The following is an 18,309-nucleotide window of genomic DNA, read 5'->3' as shown; positions in this document are numbered from 1 at the left end:
AAAATATAGCTCCGTGGAATATCTGATATTTTTCTGCCTGTATTCTCCTCTAGGACTTTTATGGTGTCATAGCTTATATTTAAGTCTTTTATTCATCTTGAGTTTATTTTTGTGTGTGGTGTAAGTTGGTGGTCAAGTTTCAATTTTTTGCGTGTAGCGTGGACATCGATATGTCCCAACACTATTTGTTGAAGAGGCTATTTTTACTCCATTTTATGCTGCTGCTCCCATTGTTGAGTATTAATCGACTGTAGAGACTTGGGTTTATTTCTAGGCTCTGTATTCTGTTCCTTTGATATAAGGGAATACAGAATACAGTATCTTATGCCAGTACCAGATTTTTTTGATTACTGTAGCCTTATAATATAGTTTGATGTCAGCTATGGTGATCCCTCCTACTTTGTTCTTCTTTCTCAGAATTGCTGCAGCTATTCAGTATTTTTTATGATGCCATATAATTTTTTAAAATGTTTGTTCTATACCTGTGAAATATGTCATTTGTATTTTCAGGGATTGTATTGAATCTATAAATTGCTTTGGGTAGTATGCACATTTTGATGATGTTAATTCTTCCAAACCACAAACATAGTATATGCTTCCATTTGTTTGTGTCTTCCTTAATTTCTTTCTTCAGTGTTGTATAGTTTTCTTAGTACAGGTCTTTTACCTCTTTGGTTAGGTATATTCCTAGGTACTTTGTTTTTCTTGTTGGTAAAGCAAATGGGGTTTATTTCTTGATTTCTGTTCTTGGTATGTCATTGTTGGTGTACAAAAATGCCTTTGATTTCTGAATACTGACTTTGTATCCCGCTTCTTTGCCAAATTCATATATCAGGTCAAGTAGTTTTTTGGTGGAGTCTATAGGGTTTTCTACGTACACTAACATGTCTTCTGCGAACAATGACAGTTTTACTTCCTCCGTTCCAATTTGTATGTCTTTTATTTCTTTTTCCTGTCTGGTTGCTGTGGCTAGGACTTCCAGTACTATGTTTTGAATAGAAGTGGTGAAAGTGGATGTCCTTATCTTGTTCCTGATCTTAGTGGGAAAGATTTTAGTTCATGTCGAGTTTGATGTGGGCTGTAGGTTTTTTATATATGGCCTTTCTTATGTTGAGGTATACTCCCATTACTGCCACTTTGCTGACCATTTTTATCATAAATACATGCTGCACCTTACCAAATGCTTTTTCCATGTCTATTGATATGATCATGTGACTTTTGTCTTTTCCTTTACGTGAGGTGTTACATTTATTGACTCGCTGTATTGTACCATCCTTGCATCCATGAATGAATCCCACTTGATCATGGTGTATGATATTTTTAATGTATTGCTGGGTGTGGTTTGCCAATATTTTGTTGTGGATTTTAGCATCTATGTTTATCAGTGACATTGGCCTGTAGTTTTCTTTCTTTGTTTTGTCTTTGTGTGGTTTTGGGATTTGGACGATGCTGGCCTCATAAAAAGAGTTTGGGAGTATTCCCTCCTTTTGGATTTTTTTGAATACTCAGAAATATAGGGGTTGGTTCTTCCTCAAAGATTTTGTAAAATTCTCCTGTGAAACTGTGTAGTCCAATGCTTTTGTGTGAGAGGAGTTTTTTGGATTAGTGCTTCAGTAATGTCAGCTGCTATTGGTCTGTTCAGGCTTTCTGCTTCTTCTTCATTGAGTTTTGGAAGATTATATATTTCCAGAAATTTGTCCATTTCATCTAGGTTTTCAAATTTCTTGGCATATAGTTCTTCACGATAATTTCTTATGATATTTTGTATTTCTGTGGTATCAATTATAATCTCTCCTCTTTCATTTCTGAATTTATTGATTTGTGACCTTTGTTTTTTTCTTGTGATGAGTGTGCTTAAAGGCTTGTTGATTTTGTTTATTTTTTCAAAGAATCAGCTTCTGCATTTATTGATCCTTAGAATTGGGTTTTGGTTTTTTTTTGGCCTCTATGTCATTTAATTCTGCTTTGATCTTGGTTATTTTCCTCCTTCTACTTGCTCTGGCTATTTGTTGTTCTTCTAGTTCTTGTAGATGTAGGGTTAGGTTGTTCATTTGAGTTTTTTTTTGTTTCTTTGTATAAGACTGTACTGCTGTGAACCTAGCTCCCAGAACTGTCTTTGCTGTGTCCCACAGGTGTTGGTTTGTTGTGTGTTCATTTTCATTTGTTTTCAGATACTTTTTGATTACTTTCTTGATCTCATTTGTTGACCTATTCATTATTTAACAACGTGTTATTCATTCTCCATGTTTTTTATTGTTTTTGAGTTTTCCCTTTAAATTGGTTTCTAGTTTCAATACATTGTTTTCTGAGGACATGCTTGATATGATTTCAGTTTTTGTGTATTTGTTGATCTTGTTTCCTATCCTACCAGGTGGTCTGTCTTTGAAAATGTTACATAGGCATATGAAAAGAATGTATATCCAGCTTCTTTGAGGTGAAATGTTCTGTGTATGTCCATTAAGTCCATATGATCTAGAGTGTCATTCCGTGCCACAATATCCTTGTCGATTATTTGTTTGGAAGATCTACTCACTTTTTACAGTGGGGTGTTGAAATCCTTTATGACAACTGTGTCATTATCTATATCTTTTATGAAGTCCTTCAAGATTTTCTTTATATATTTAGGTGTTCCTATATTGGGTACATATATGTTTCCTAGGATTGTATCATTCTGTTGAACTATTCCTTTAAGTATTATGTAATGACTTTTTGGGTCCCTTTTTATAGCATTTGTTTTGAAGTCTATCTTTTCTGGTGTAAGTATTGCTACCTCAGCTTTCTTTTATATTCATTTGCTTGGAATATATTTTTCCATCCTTTTACTTTCAACCTGTGTATATCTTTTATACTGAGGTGTGTGTCTTGTAGGCAACATATATGTGGGTCATGCTTTCTTACTCATTCAGCTGCCTTGTGTCTCTTGATTGAAGCATTTAATCCATTTATATTCAATGTTATTATTGATAGGTACTTACTCATTGCCATTTTTTTCATACCTGTGTTTCTCTTTCACTCTCTCACCCCACTCTGTGTCTCTCTTTTTTCTCATTTGTATAGCAGACGCTTTAGTATCTCATGTGCTAGCTTTGTGGAGATGTACCCTTTTAGCCTTCTTTTGTCTGGGAAGCTCTTTATTTTATCTTCTATTTTAAATGACAGCCTTGCTGGATAGATTAGGTTTGGTTGTAGGTCCTTCCTTCTCATCACCTGAAATATTTCATACCTGTCCCATCTTGCTGTTAGTGTTTCTGTTAAGAAATCAGCTGATAGCCTATATGTTACCAGCTGTTTCTCCCTTGCTGCTTTTCCCTTGCTGCCATTAGGATTTTATCTTTGTCATTAAAATTTGCCCTTTTGATTATGATGTGTCTTGGAGTAGGCTTCTTTGAGTTCATATTGATTGGGACCCTCTGTACTTCCGGGAATTGCATGACTTTTTGCCTCACCAAGTTAGGGAAGATGTCTGTCATTATTTTTTCAAACAGGTTTTCTATCCCTTGCTCCTTTTTGTCTCCTTCTGATATTCCCATGATGCATCCCTTAAACTATCCTCATTCTTCTTTTTGTTTTGTTGCTCTGTCTGGGTCTTTCTTTTTACCTTGTCTTCCAGTTTACCATATTGGTCCTCTGCTTCATCTTGCCTGTGCTTAATTCCTTCTAGTCTACTTTTCATTTTAGATATTGTATTTTTCACTTCTTCCAGGTTCTTACTCATAGTTTCTATGTCCCTTTTCATGCTGCTGTAGTTCTCACTAAGTTTCTTGTAGTTCTCACTGAGTTCCTTGAACATTATTATAACCATTATTTTGGATTCTATATCCGATAAATTGCTCAATTTTGTTACCCCTTTTTTTGGGGGACTCCTCCTTTTCATTTGGGGGTTCTTTCTTTGTTTTCCCACTTAAATGACTTTTTAAAAATGTATTTTGTTGATTATGCCATTACAGTTGTCCCATTTCCCCACCTTCATTCCCCTCCACCATGCATACCCCGTCCCTGACCATTCCCCACCTTAAGTTTATGTCTGTGTCACAAGTTCTTTAGATTCTATATTTCCCATACTATTCTTACCCTCCCCCTGTCTATTTTCTACCTACCCTCTATGCTACTTATTCTCTGTACCTTCTCCCCCTTTCTCCTCCTCCCACTCCCCTGTTGCTAACCCTCCATGTGATCTTCATTTCTATGGTTCTGCTTCTGACTTAGTTGTCCTTTTAGTTTGCTTTTGTTTAGGTGTGGTTGTTAATAACTGTGAGTTTGCTGTCCTTCCACTGTTCGTATTTTTTATCTTCTTTTTCTTAGATAAGTCCCTTTTACATTTCATATAATAAGGGCTTGGTGATGATGGACTCCTTGAATTTGACCTTATCTGAGAAGTACTTTATCTGCCCTTCTATTCTAAATGAAAGCTTTGCTGGAAAGAGCAATCTTGGATGTAGGTCTTTGCATTTCATGACTTGGAATACTTCTTTCCAGCCCCTTCTTTCCCGTAAGGTCTCTTTTGAGAAATGAACTGACAGTCTGATGGGAGCTCCTTTGTAGGTGACTGTCCCCTTACCTCTTGCTGCTTCTAGAATTCTCTCCTTCATTTTAATCTTGGCTAATGTAATTCTGATGTGCCTTGGCGTGTTCCTTCTTGGGTCCAATTTCTTTGGGACTCTCTGAGCTTCCTGGACTTCCTGGAAGTCTATTTCCTTTGCCAGATTGGGGAAGTTCTCCTGTATTATTTGTTCAAATAAGTTTTCCACTTGCTCTTTTACTTCCCCTTCTGGTACCCCTATAATTCAGATGTTGGAACATTTAAAGATGTCCTGAAGGTTCCTAAGCCTCTCCTCATTTTTAAAAAATTCTTGTTTCTTCATTGTTTTGTGTTTGGTCATTTTTTTCTTCCTTCTGGTCTGCTCCATTGATTTGAGTCCCAGTTTCCTTTCCATCACTATTGGTTCCCTGTGCATTTTGCTTCATTTCACTTGGTTTAGCCTTCATTTGTTCCTCTGATTTGTGACTAAAATCAACCAGTTCTGTGAGCATCCTGATCACCAGGGTTTTGAACTGTGCATCTGATAGGTTGGCTATCTCTTGGTTGCTTAGAAGTATTGGCTCTGGGGCTTTGAGCTGTTCTTCTCGAGCCATAATGTTTTGGTCTGTTCACGCCTGTTACGTATGAGGGGCAGAGCCTTAGGTGTTCACCAGGGTGAGGCAACTGAGTCTCTGGGTTGTGATGCTGTATATGGGAGCAGGGTCGGAGAGGGACAATGGTGTTTTTTCTGCTCTCTCCCGGATTTTGGTCTCCTCTGCTGCTTCCTGCAAGCAAATTGGGCCCTTCTGCTGCTGATTCCTGGGTGTGTGGGCTTGTGTACCGTCCAGGACTCTGTGGGTCTCTCCAACAAACTCTCTGTGAGCCTGGGAGCCTCTCCCAGCACCTCGACCCTGAAAGTTTTTCTGATTGGTGCTTTTAGGCTTTATTTCCAGGCACTAGGACCCTGGTTTGTGCTGTCTGTCTCACTGCTTGATCCTCTGCCTGGTTTATCTGTGCGCAAATGTGTGACTGCAGTCAGTCAGCCACCCTGTGCCCTCACTGAGTCCGACTGTTGCCACCCCACACCTGGGATCTGCCAACAGCCGCCTGTGTGCGTGGGTCAGTCTGACCATCTTTTCCTGTGCAAATCTGCTCTGCCAGCCACTGGCTCCACCCCTCTTACCGGTCTGGCTGAATGGTTCGTTGTTGTCGGACTTCTGTACAGTCAATTTTCTGTGTTTTGGTTGCATTTTTGTTACTAAAACTTTGTTGTCCTTAAACTTGGTTGTGCGAGGAGGCACAGTGTTTCCACCTACGCCTCCATCTTGGCTGGAAGCTTAAATGACTCTTTTTGTTTGTTTCAGTGTCTCAGGTTGCTCTGCTTTGCCTGCCTATTTTCGTGGGCTGTAATTCTGGAGTAGAAGTTCTGTGGGACTCAGTGGTGCACTCTGTTTGATCTCCTGATCTGGATGCTCTAGGGTTGCTCTAGGGCTCTTGCTGTACTTGGGCTTTTGATTATTAGTGGCTCATTCATTGGTGGGTTCTCCTCTCCAGCTGGCTGACATGGTGTCACAACTCCCACCACATCTTGTAGGCTGTTGTAAAGGTGCTGGTTAACAAAGCAATAGTATCCTGAAAACCAAACCCACATCTGCAAAAATACCCTCTACCACCTCAGAAATATCAAAATCAATTGGACAAAGATTAGTAAAGGTGGAGAGAGATTGAGTATTATAAGATAAGAAAGAGTATGAGATGACTAAAAGAGGAAAAAGTGATTTTGAGTAGGAAGAGGGGGAGAAAGTAGTAAGAGTAGGAAATAAAAACAAGACAAAGAAAGGGAGAAAATAAAATTTCAAATGTAAGTAAAACAGGGAAGGGTGATCAGAAAGTGGAGTAAGAAAAGGGAAGATTATACTATATGGTTTGAAATAAAATTGAAAAGGCAGTGAACCAAAGGGAATTAAATTTCAGAAAAATCAAAACAGCATTAATGACAATGACAGCTGAGCAAAGATTAATAAAGAGAATGAGAATATTACACAAAAGAGAAAAGAGAATATAAGTTGACTATCATAAAGAAAAATAATTTTGAGAGGGGAAAAATAAATTCCTAACTCAAATAAGCAAGGGTAGGAGGAAGACAAAATGACTAAGACAGAGGTTTGATTTGAAATAAAAAAATAGTGAACAAATAGGAATACCATTGAAGAAGAAGAGCAGTAACTGTAACATTCTCACCAAACAAGCTACAATTTATAAAGGTAGGAAGGAAATAAGAATATTATGAGGGACAAAGGAATGTGAACTGACTAAAGGAAGAATGTTTTTGAGAGGATAGAGGGAGGAGAAATAGAGTATGGAATAGGAACAAGGCCTAGCATGGGGGAAAATAAAATTTACAATGAAAATAAGGAAGGGCAGGAAGAAGGCAAATGGAGTAATACAAGGGAAGGATACAATGTGAGGTTTGAAATAAGAATAAAGTAAAACATATATAAAATCTAAATAAAAAGAATAAAAAAGGAATATTGAATTAGTTTAAATACAATTGAAGGAAGAGAAGAAATATTAAAAGCTTATGAAAGGAAGAAAAATGCAAATTCTGAAGAACAGTGAGGTGAAATTTGTCTCAGCAGTTTGGTGTTCATATTCTGACTTCTCTTTGTGGATCTGCCTCTGGTTTTTTATCAGGTCAGGGTCCTTGAGTGTCACCCAGCTTCTGGCAGCACTGCCTGTATCACATTCACCTGCCTCTAGAGGGAGCTTCTGTTATTGGAGAGGTATGTGGGACCCCTAAGAGGCACTGTTCAGTCTTCTGGGAAAACTGTGGGTTTGTTCCCCTGCCCCTACATCATCCCTCTTGGTCTGTCCCAGCTTATTTCTAATAATGTATAGTTTCTGATGAACTATATGTCCATTTCAAGGGAAGGACCGGTCTATGTAAGAGGGTTGACTCTTTACTGTTTGGTATTGATGGCAGCTCTGTGTATGATCTGAGGCTAGGTGAGGTCCTGATTCCCCTTTGCTGCTTTGCTGGCCTAAGTGAAAAAGTGTCCTAGGAACCAGGTATTTTGTCTCCCTGAGAGAAGTTCAAAATGGGCCCTTTAGGCATTCCTCTTTCTGTCTTTCTCTTGAGGAATGCACCCTATAGGGGGTTCTTGAGCCTGACCTGCCTGTCCAATGGAGGTGTTTTCAGTCCTGCAGGAGGTGGGGGCTGGGTACATCCTCCTCTTCACAGAGGTTTGATCTCAACTGGGCTCTGTCTGGCTTTAATAAACTCGGGTGCTCAACTCTTGCCCATCCAGTTCCCAACCCACTGCCGAGGCAGTAGACAGAGTCCCACATTCTCCAATCTGGATAGCCTCCCCTTGCCAACTGCACTGGGCTTGGGCTAAGAAATCCCCTCACTTTGCACCTTTCTGATCAATCTGCCCAGCTGGAAGATTACTTAGTGGGAGCAAACCGCACCCTTAGTCCTTTCCTCTTGCAGGCAGGGTAGTTGCATGCAGGGTCCCTGCCTAGCATGCCTCAGCTCTCCCTTGAAAAAGTCTCTCTGGGCACTCCCACTGAAGTACTGAGTCACTGTCCAGCTTTCCATCACATCACCTCTCCAAAAAATCGAGAGTCTTTCACAGTCATGGCTTCCTGTGACCAGCCTCCTCCACTCAGCCCAGGTGTAGACATAATCCTTCTCAATTTCTGGTATTCTCCAAGTTGGTGTTTGCTGCTACAGCTACTGTGTGTGTATAGCCTGTATCTCCCTGGCTTTGTGTATCCAAGTCACTCCTGCCCAGGTCTGGGGGTTCCCTTCCCTGAGATGGGAGGGGTCTATGAAGCTGTGATTTCTGACTAGTCTCTCTGCAGCTGCAGGTGCCACTCATAGGGTATTTCCCCTTCCACCTAGAAAATCTCCTTACCACCACCCATTGGGAAGCATCTTCTGTACTCCTTGGCTTCCAAACTTCCTATCAGCTAAGATTCTGTTGACTGTTCCCTTTATTTTTTGGAAAATCAGCTAATTGTCCAAGTTGGGTGCAAGAGGAATTGGACTCAGCTTCCATGTACTTGGCCACCATCTTCCATTCCTTTTGAGCATTCTTATAACCATTGTTTTCAACTCTATGTCTGGTTAACTTCTTGCCTCTATTTCATTTAGTTATTTTTCTAGGGATTTCCCTTATTCTTTCATTTGGGGAATGTTTATTTTCCCCCATTTTGTCTGCTTCTCTGTAATTGTTTCTTTATGTTAGGCAGATCTGTTATGCTTCCCAACCTTGGTATGGTACCTTTATTTAATAGGTGCCTTGGGGGCACAGTTCAGTGGTTAAGTCCCCCTGATCACCTAAGCTAGATGCTCCAGGAATGTCCTTTTTGTGGGTTATGTGAACCTTTTTGTTATAGTTTAATCTTGACCATTGTTGACTTATTTGTGGATGGGCTTGGCCCTTAGGCAAGCTGTCTGCATAGACTCTGACCATATTGTATGTGGTGCTGTGCAGAGGTTTACCCCACAGTCAATTCATGCCATCAGGATCTGGTGTCTTCTGAGATTTTCCTTTGGGCGTGCCACCTGTGAAGCTAATTGGGTCATGCTATGATGTTGTCTGAATCCTGGTACTAGGTGTGTTGGCTTCGGGGCCTCTTGGGAGAAACTCTGGTGCAGATCAGTGTCAGGCACTGCATGTGACTGGCTCTGGGATACATGCTTAGAACTACAGAGCCTTCCAGACTTTGGCTGCCTGTGATGTGCTTGGGTATGCATAGGAGGGGCCACACTGTGCACCCAGGTTGGCTTTCACCAGCACCAAGCCTAGGGTCAGCAGAAGGCCCAAGGCACCCAAGATCATTCTCTCCTTGCTGGCTGCCTATCAGGCTCAGTCACTGAAAGAGCCTGTGGTTGTATATGAGTTGTGTTAGGTAGGTTTTTAGGGTGTCACAAGGTTGATACAGATTCAAACCTGGCACCAGTGCTAGGACTGAAGCCATGCAGCAAAAGTCTCAGGGTACACTAAGGCCAGCAGCCACCCTGTGGGTGCTCTCAGACCTATGTAGGGGGGTTGGATTTCAGGGAGTCAGCAGGGTAAGGGCAGTGGAGTTTATCAGGCCTAAACAACCCAGAATTTGGTGGTGTGACGAGATGGCAGTGCACAGGGATGGTAGTGTCAGTTTTGCTTGTGAGGGAAAAATAAGCCCAGCTCTAGAGCCACACGTCTCAGTCTTTTCCTTCTCGAGAGCCTTCTAAAAGAGTCCGCACCCAGGGCGCAAGCTGGTCACAGCCAGTCGACTCCTCTGTATGGTGTGAGCTTGGCAGGGCAGGGCCACCAGGAGTTGGGAGGCTGGGGGTAGTGGATTTTCTGTTTGGGACTATGCTGGTGAATTTTCACTTGAAGTGTGAACTGACCTTATGAACCTTTACAGTTAAATATTCTTAGGAAATTTCCCCCCTCCCTACCCCTTGTGTTCAGTGGTAAGGGTACATCAGCATGTTGATTTTTGTGCAGTGATGATGTATACTATATATTCATTGATATAGCTTTGTGCCTCACCCTGCAGCATTTTTATCCAGTCTGGTTTTATTAGCCCTTTTTTGTAGGTCTGTCCTTAATGTCTTTTAGTCTCTACATTCTATGTTGTCTTTAGAATTGAAGCTGAATGATGCCAGACTTCATGAGAGTTCCCTGTCGTAAATGCTAGTTAATGTGCTAACTTGCTGGTTATGGTTATTTATCTTTTTCTCGTTGTTTTGTAGAAATTGTTTATATGTTTTGGATACTGTTTCTTTGCTGGTTATATGGATTTTGATTATCCAGTGACATCTGTGGCTTTGACTTTTGTTTTTGGTGTTTTGTTACATAGATGTTGTTTTAGTTACCTTATTTACTGCATCACAAATTACCCCATGATGTAGAAGCTTAAAACAACAAGCATTTATTACCTCTCAGTTTCTTCCAGTTAGGAATCCAGGTATGACTTAGCTGAGTTCCACTGGCTTTCTGTGTTTTGATAGTGCAGTGAAACTGTCAGTAGGGACTGGTATCTTGGGGGTTTGACAGGGAGAGGTTTGTTCCTTGAGGTTCAGTTCATGACGGGTTGTTGGTCTCAGGGCTCAGTATCTTCTGGCTTCTGGCCAGGGACCTCCATCAATTTCTTGCCGTCTGGGCTTTTCCCTTGGAGAGTTCAGAACATTGTAGCCAGCCTCCTGTGGAGTCAGGAATGGGAGAGCAGTGTGCACAAGACCAAAGTCCCAGTCTATTTGTAGTCTGATATCAGGGAGTGAATACCAGGAGGTAGGGATCTTTGGGGGACATTGTAGAAACTGCAGACTATAGATTTGCTGAAAGTTTGATATTATTAAATTTACCCATCTTCAAGTTTTTGTGTTTTCTATAAGTCCCTATTCTATGGTCATTAATATACTTTAAAAGTGTAATGGTTTTGTGTAAAATTAGTGTAAAGTGTAAAATTAGTCCTTCATGTGTCTGGGACTTCACAGTAGTCAACAGTCAACCACACATGACTATTTATATTAATTAAAATTAAATAAAATTAAAAATTCAGTTTCTCAGTTATACTAGCCATATATTAAATGCTTAATTTATAACCATGTGTGGCTCATGGCTACCTTACAGGACAGCATGGATGTAGAACACTTTCTTCATTCTTGTGAGTTGTATCAATAACACTCAGTATTTGTCAGTCATGGCATATTTCGCCCCCAAGGGATACTTGGTGATGCCTGGAAACATTTTTGGTTTTCACAAATAGGGGTAGTGGATAGAGGCTTGGGACGCTGACACAGGACAGACTCCCGCAATGAGAACTCATTCAGCCCCAAATGCCAACATTTTTGACAGTGGGAAACCCTGCCATAGAACATACAACATAGGAGTTATAAAATAACATAGAAGTTATTTTTCCTTATAACTAGCCAACTAGGCACCATTTCCTGTGTGTACTCAGTCCATTTCCCTCTGGTTGATGGTGAACCTTAAGCTAGAGATGTTTTTCTCTTAAGTGGTAGAGATCTTACTACTTTGTTAATTACAATGCAATTTAAAAATCAACTTCTGTTGTCTTACAGATTCTTAGACTTTGCACATAAAGACAAACACATGTTTCCACTTCATCATGGCTTCAACTTCAAGGTAGGAGTGCTGTTTGATAAGAGACTTATGCAAGTAGTTATTCCTTGGTTTTTGAAAGGCCAAGCCCATGATGTTTTTAGCCCTTCATCCTGCGGCTTCATTAAGTACTTGGTGTTTAGGAATCAAAATGTAAGAATAATGAGAAGGGAAGGGAGAGGATTAGAGAAAAGAGGCAGACAAGGGAGTATGCATGGTACAGGTATAGCTGTGTAGCTCCTGTAGCTCCAATGCCTACACTTGATTGAAAAACATGATTTACTCAGAAGACAAAGACGGTTTCCCCTGGGGCCACCTCAGTGCAGGTTTTCCCAATTCCAAGGGTTAGACACCCATGTGCAGAAGTTGTTTGAAGGCACTGGGCAAACAATAGCTCAGTTATGGAGATGGGCAGAGACCCTGACTGGACTGTTCAAGATCTACTGTTATGAACTGAGCAAGACCAAAGAAGGCATGAAGATGGCTGTTGCCCTCTGAGAACCTAGCCCAAACACAACTTGAAGAATATCTTACTGCCCTAGAGGTTAGACCTATTCCCTAGTCTGCATCATGGGGGCTGGCAAAGTTAGTGTCTGGGGAGTTAGTGTCTGAGGTTGGAGTGAGTCTTAAATGAAACATTAACTCCAGAATCTAAGGGCAGGTCTATAGATAAATAGCCTTCTTGGTAAAACCTATATCCTCCCTCTGGGGCAGGGCTATTTTATGTGTGTACAGAGCTCATAAAGGGACACAGGGCAGCAGTAGTGCCCACCCTCCCCATCCAGTCTATCCTCACTGCCAGAGTGATGCATCTGACTCCTTACTACTCTGCTTCACCTACCAGTGGGCTTCTTGTGACAGCTGAACACAATCTGAAGCCCTGTGTGACCCAGGCCTGCTGCCTCTGCCCTACTTTTCTCCCCTTATTGCATCTGTGACCTTATTGGCCTCCTTACTCTTCACAGACCAGGCCTGGATCTTGAGCCTACATTCATTCTCCCTCCCTCCCTCCCTCTCTCCCTCCCTCCCTCCCTCCCTTCCTCTTTCTTTCATTTAAAAAAAGATTTCATTTATTTATTTTTAGAGAGGGGAGGGAAGGGAGAAAGAGAGAGAAACATCAATGTGTGGTTGCTTCTTGTGCACCCCCTTCTGGGGACCTGGCCTGCAACCTAGGCATGTGCCCTGGACTGGGGATCGAGCCAAGACCCTTTGGTACACAGGCCCACGCTCAATCCACTGAGCTATGCCAGCCAGGGTTATTAGAATTGTTTTATTCTCTGTTTGTCTGGAAACTTCTTTTACCTAGCACTGTGCCTGGGGTGCCACATTTGAGATGATGTTTAAGCCCAGAGGCTGTGCAGTGGCAATGACTACCTCATAAGGAATGCATTAACAGGGTTTTTGCTGAAATACTGTCTCCCTTATGTCCGCTTTCTCCATTCTGTTTCCTGTTGTTGCAGTGGCCCTACTGCTGGGCAAGGTGTCAGCCCAAAGCTGAAGTCTACGAAGGTGCTTGAAATTCTGAAAGCTCTGGAGGAGGAGTCTGGCTGCATCAGGGAAGAGATCTTTATCTCCCCTCCTGATAGTGCTGCAGGGGACTTCACTGATGAGGACTCAGGTGATGAAGATGGCCAGCAAGGTGCCCACCTGCCCAGCAGTATTTTGCACGCCTCTGTTGTGCCTGAGGATGACAGCCCGGGGGAGGAGGAAGACCTGCTGCTACAGCCAGCTGTGAAGAAGCAGAAGGCAGTAGTGGAAACTCAGCGAGTTTGGACCAAAAGAGATATCCAACCAGATTTTAGTAGTTGGATGGGGTTAGATCCTCATATGGAGGATCTCAAGAGCCAGGAACTGAGTCCTGTAGGCCTCTTCGAGTTGTTTTTTGATGAAGGAACAATCAATTTTATTGTTAATGAAACCAATCGTTATGCTTGCCAGAAAAATGTCAGTCTGGGTCTCACAGCTCAGGAATTGAAGTGTGTATTAGGCATTTTGATTTTAAGTGGGTATATATCCTACCCAAGGAGAAGAATGTTTTGGGAAACATCTCCCGATTCACATCACCATCTTGTAGCTGATGCAATTAGAAGGGACAGATTTGAACTGATATTTTCATATCTGCATTTTGCAGATAACAATGAACTGGATGAAAGTGATCGGTTTGCCAAAGTTAGGCCTCTTATAATTCAAATGAATCACAATTTCCGGCAGCATGCACCCTTGGAAGAGTTCTACAGCTTTGGCGAGTCCATGTGTGAGTATTTCGGGCACCGGAGTCCCAAGCAGTTGCCCACAGGAAAGTCTGTGCTGCTGGGCTATAAGATATGGTGTGGCACGACCAGCAAGGGATATTTGGTGTGGTTCGAGCCCTCCCAGGCCACACTGTTCACCAAGCCAGACCAGGGCCTGGACCTGGGAGGCAGCATGGTATTAAAATTTGTAGATGCGCTTCAGGAGCGCGGCTGTCTGCCATACCACATTTTTTTTGACAAGATTTTTACAAGTGTGAAATTGATGTCCATTTTGAGGAAAAAAGGGGTGAAGGCTACAGGAACTGTACGTGAATACAGGACTGAGCAATGTCCCCTTAAAGACCCCAAAGAACTGAAGAAAATGAAGAGGGGTTCCTTTGATTACAAAGTGGAAGAGCATGAGGAGATCATTGTGTGCCGCTGGCATGACAGCAATGTGGTCAACATCTGCTCCAATGCCACTGGCATAGAGCCCGTGGGGCTGGCCAGCCATTCATCAGGAGCACCCAGGGTACAGAGCCAGGTCTGCCAGCCATCCCTGCTGAGGTTGTACCAAGAGAAGGCAGGGGGTGTGGGGCGCATGAACCAAAACATGGCCAGGTACAGGGTGAAAATACGAGGCATGAAGTGGTACTCAAGCTTTATGGGCTACATTCTTGATGCTGCCCTCAATAATGCATGGCAACTGCACAGGATCTGCTGCCGTGACTCACAGGTGGACCTTCTGGCATTCCGTAGGTACGTGGCCTGTGTATACCTGGAGAGCAACGCCAACACAACCTCCCAGGGAAGGCGGAGCCGGCGGCTAGAAACTGAGAGCAGATATGACATGATCGGGCACTGGATCATACACCAGGACAAGAGGACCCGGTGTGCACTCTGCCACTCACAGACCAACACCCGCTGCGAGAAGTGCCAGAAGGGTGTGCATGCCAAGTGCTTCCGGGAATACCATGTCCGGTGATATGTTGGCAATGAGAGTGCTGGTGATGGATGGCGGGGGGCCTCAGTGTCTGGTGCATAGTATGATGTAATACAGTTGGAGCACTTGTGTGTTTTTTTGAGTTGCAAAAAAAAGACCAAAACCCATGATAAATGATGTTCTATTTTCTCCCCACCTCCATTACACTTACCTCTTCATTATGCCCTCATGTAATATAAATGAATATTTATATTAGTAATCATAAATGTTCGGAAATCTATATTTTGTATTATTATTTATTTATTGCCCTTTTCTATTCATATAAAAATCTTGTTTTGGTATACAGCTGAGTTCTAGTAAGAAAAATCAAATGTAACAAAATCCTTTAGAGAAACGTTCATGAATAGTAAAAAAGATTTCACAGTTGTATTCTAATGATTATAATCTAAGATATAGGCAATAGTGTATAAATACTATATCAATATGAATATGAAGGCTATCTTAATTATGTTTATTTCACTTTAATTCAATGGTAGTGAACTGTCCAGGCATAGATAAACTGTCTTGTATTTATCCAGAGGGCTACCTTTGTAGTTTGTATTTTCCTGATAAAAAAATATTTTCCTAATACACATATATCCATGTGGAATTCATTTTTTATAAATAGTATGAGGTAAGGATCTGTTTTTTCCCCTCAAATGGGTGGTTTGCATAGTTTACTAAAAGTTGTATGTATTTGCTCACTGATAGAAATTAGTCTGAAGAAAAATATTGAAATACAGAAAATATTTTTTATTGGAACACCTAATGGAATATATTTCAGAAAAATGAAAAAATTAAAAATAATTTAAAAATAATTTGGACCTATCAAAAATTAAGGGAAAGAACTTTCTATAAGCACAAATTAAAAAGGAGCACATCAGTATATTTGACTGTAGAAAACTATGAAATCAACACTCATTATCAAAGTTAAAATGCAAAAAAATTGAGAAAACACTCCAAATTATTACATTTGTAGTAATATTCCCAGTGAATCAAGATCTCTTAAAAACCTAGGTGGCTGAGGTAAAATGTACAATGTTATATAAAAAGACAGGCGATGGAAAATGTAAAAGAAATGAACAGTGAAGATAAATGTAAGAGGCTCCATTCTGTTGTAAATAGTCATCATCAAATATTATGTGCAGTTCATATATATATATCTGCTATACTCTTATATAACTGGCTGCACAATAGGTTTGTTTTCACCATTAGCACCACAAAATCCCTGAGTAATAAAATATGCTATATTAGGATTGCTGCAGTGTTACTAGGCAATAAAAATTTTTCAGCTTCATTATAATATGGGACCACCATTGTATATGCAGTCTGTCAGCTAACATTACATTATGTGGTGCATGAATAATAATTTTCAGGCAAGAACTATTAGTGGATTCTAAAGTTAGGGCAAAGCATCTTCTCACAAAATACCCATTAGTTATAAAGGGAATAAACAGTAACTCCTTAGTGGAGAAATCAGGGAGATACCACTTCGCCCAAGCAATCAAAGTTAAAACCACCAGTAATGAGACATAGATATGTGTCTCCCAAGTATGATACACTGGTATTCCTGTCCCAAATGTATAAACTGGATTCCAAATCATAAAAAACCTAGGACAAACCTCAACTGAAGGGCAGTCCACAAAATTGTAGACTAACACACTTTTTGTTGGTGTCAAATTTGTAAATCTCTATGAGAATAAGGAACTGTTGAAGATTAGATGAGACCAAGAAGGCATAACAAAATGCAATGTGTGATTCTGGCCTAAGTCCCCCCAAAATGGCTTTTGAAAAGGACATTAGTGGGAGAATTATGAAACTTGATTAATGTCTGTAGATTAGTTTATACTGTTTTATAGATAGGAATTTCATTGTTGATAACTGTCCTATGGTTATACAATATGTCAGCATCTGGGGAAGAGGGTAGAAGGACTTTGTATTACTGAGAACTTCTAGGTCTGAAATATGTTCACAAGAAAATTTTTAAAATGTTCATACCTTTGATGTACTGCTTCAGCCTTTAGAAATCTAGCCTGGGCACTCTAAAATGTTTCTCCTAGGAAGACTTTGTTGAGCAAAATCTGCTTTTTTATTTTTATCTCTTGCATCACAATGGCCCAGAAATAGTAACAGATGCTTGTCAAGTGTTTTTTTTACTGATGGCCCAATTTAATTAAATTGGCTGTGAAAATAGTCTTTATAGCTTTCAGATGCTACAGAATAGCCAATTGTGACTTTTCCCTTGGAAGAAAGGAAGAGCTGAAGGAAATCTTGCCAGTGGGACAGGTGACTAGTCTCTGGTTATAAAAGATATTGGAGAATATGCAGTCTTTACCAGGTCAATACCTGAAGCCAAAAAATACATGTAACAGTGGAAAACTATGGACTATATCAAGAATTACAGCTTGCTGTCAAGTCAGATGACATTCCTTGTTGGCATACCCAGAAGAAGACTTTCAGGTGCAAATCATACAGGTGGTCAACGGCCTCTTTCTGAAATACGTAAGAAGCTGATCACATGGATGTGCCAGATTCCAGAAAACCTTCAAGAAGGAGTTTACTCAAGATGGCAAAGTAAATATACTTATGGACATAGGCTGCTTCCAAATCTTGGCTATTGTAAATAAAATTTCAATTAACATAGGTGTGCATACATATTTTTCAAAATAGTGTTTTGGGTTTCTGCAGGTAAATTTCTAGAAGTGGAAATATTGGGTCATAAGGCAGCTTGATTTTTTAGTTTCTTAAAGAAACTACATAGAAGATGGCGGCTAGGTAAGAGGGAGAAGATTCCACTTCCCCCTACACATGTAAGAGAAACCTGGTCCATCTATGGAGAAAAAGCAGACAGGCAATGGTACCACAGCATATGTGAAAATAGGAGATCAAAAATTGTAGTGAACATTGAAAAAGCATGTGGTAAAGAGAGTGCTTCAGGAGAATAAGGGCGCAGGGATCAGTGTGGGGACCAGGGAGGCTGCAGCCCCAGGGCCAGGGCCCACTGGGCTGGCCACAGGGTTCTTGGGAAAGAGCTGGGTTGGCACTCCCTCGCCAGCCATGCAGGATTTGAGCAGCACTGGGAGAGAACTGGTTGCTTGAAGTTGCGAGTGGGGAGTAAGGACTGAGTGGCAAACACACAGAGGCTGTGAGCACCCATGCATAGCCCTGGAAAGAGTGTGTGCTGGAGCCTGTGTAATTGGAGGCAGCCTGGACAGGTGCATGCACCTGTGACCCAGAGAGAGAGAGCTTTGTGAAACACCTAGGGACCCAGAGAGAGCATGTGTGCCTCTGAAGACCCCGAGACTGCACCAGTAAACCTGCCCCTCAGCTTCCTGCAGCCAGCAAGAACAGAAAAACTGATTTGGCCAATTTGAAACCAACAAGAGGGTTTTTTTGTTGTTTTTTTGTGTGTGTTTGTTTTTTCTTTGATTTTTTAAAAGTAATTTTTTATTT

General features: G+C 41.1%; 1 protein-coding gene across 2 annotated transcripts in view; it reads left to right on the top strand.

The window, feature by feature from the left end:
• The window catches only part of PGBD2 (piggyBac transposable element derived 2), a 32,950-nt gene extending 17,853 nt beyond the window's left edge, over positions 1 to 15,097 (top strand). Inside the window, exons 1-3 of one of the 2 annotated variants that reach the window (XM_037068856.1) lie at positions 7,218 to 7,302; positions 11,604 to 11,667; positions 13,104 to 15,097. In XM_037068856.1, coding sequence (XP_036924751.1) covers positions 11,651 to 11,667; positions 13,104 to 14,859 — 1,773 coding nt within the window. In that variant the 5' untranslated portion in view covers positions 7,218 to 7,302; positions 11,604 to 11,650 and the 3' untranslated portion in view covers positions 14,860 to 15,097. Of the gene's footprint in view, positions 1 to 7,217; positions 7,303 to 11,603; positions 11,668 to 13,103 lie in introns of those variants that run through there. The other variant, XM_037068855.1, reaches the window with a different exon arrangement.
• The last annotated feature ends 3,212 nt before the right edge of the window (positions 15,098 to 18,309 follow it).

The sequence above is a fragment of the Sturnira hondurensis genome, unplaced genomic scaffold (genome assembly GCF_014824575.4).
Source record: "Sturnira hondurensis isolate 20B ecotype Veracruz unplaced genomic scaffold, ASM1482457v3 Scaffold0018097, whole genome shotgun sequence".
Classification (NCBI taxonomy): domain Eukaryota; kingdom Metazoa; phylum Chordata; class Mammalia; order Chiroptera; family Phyllostomidae; genus Sturnira; species Sturnira hondurensis.
Note: the sequence above shows the minus strand (reverse complement) of the source record. Positions and strands in the feature narration are given on the sequence as shown.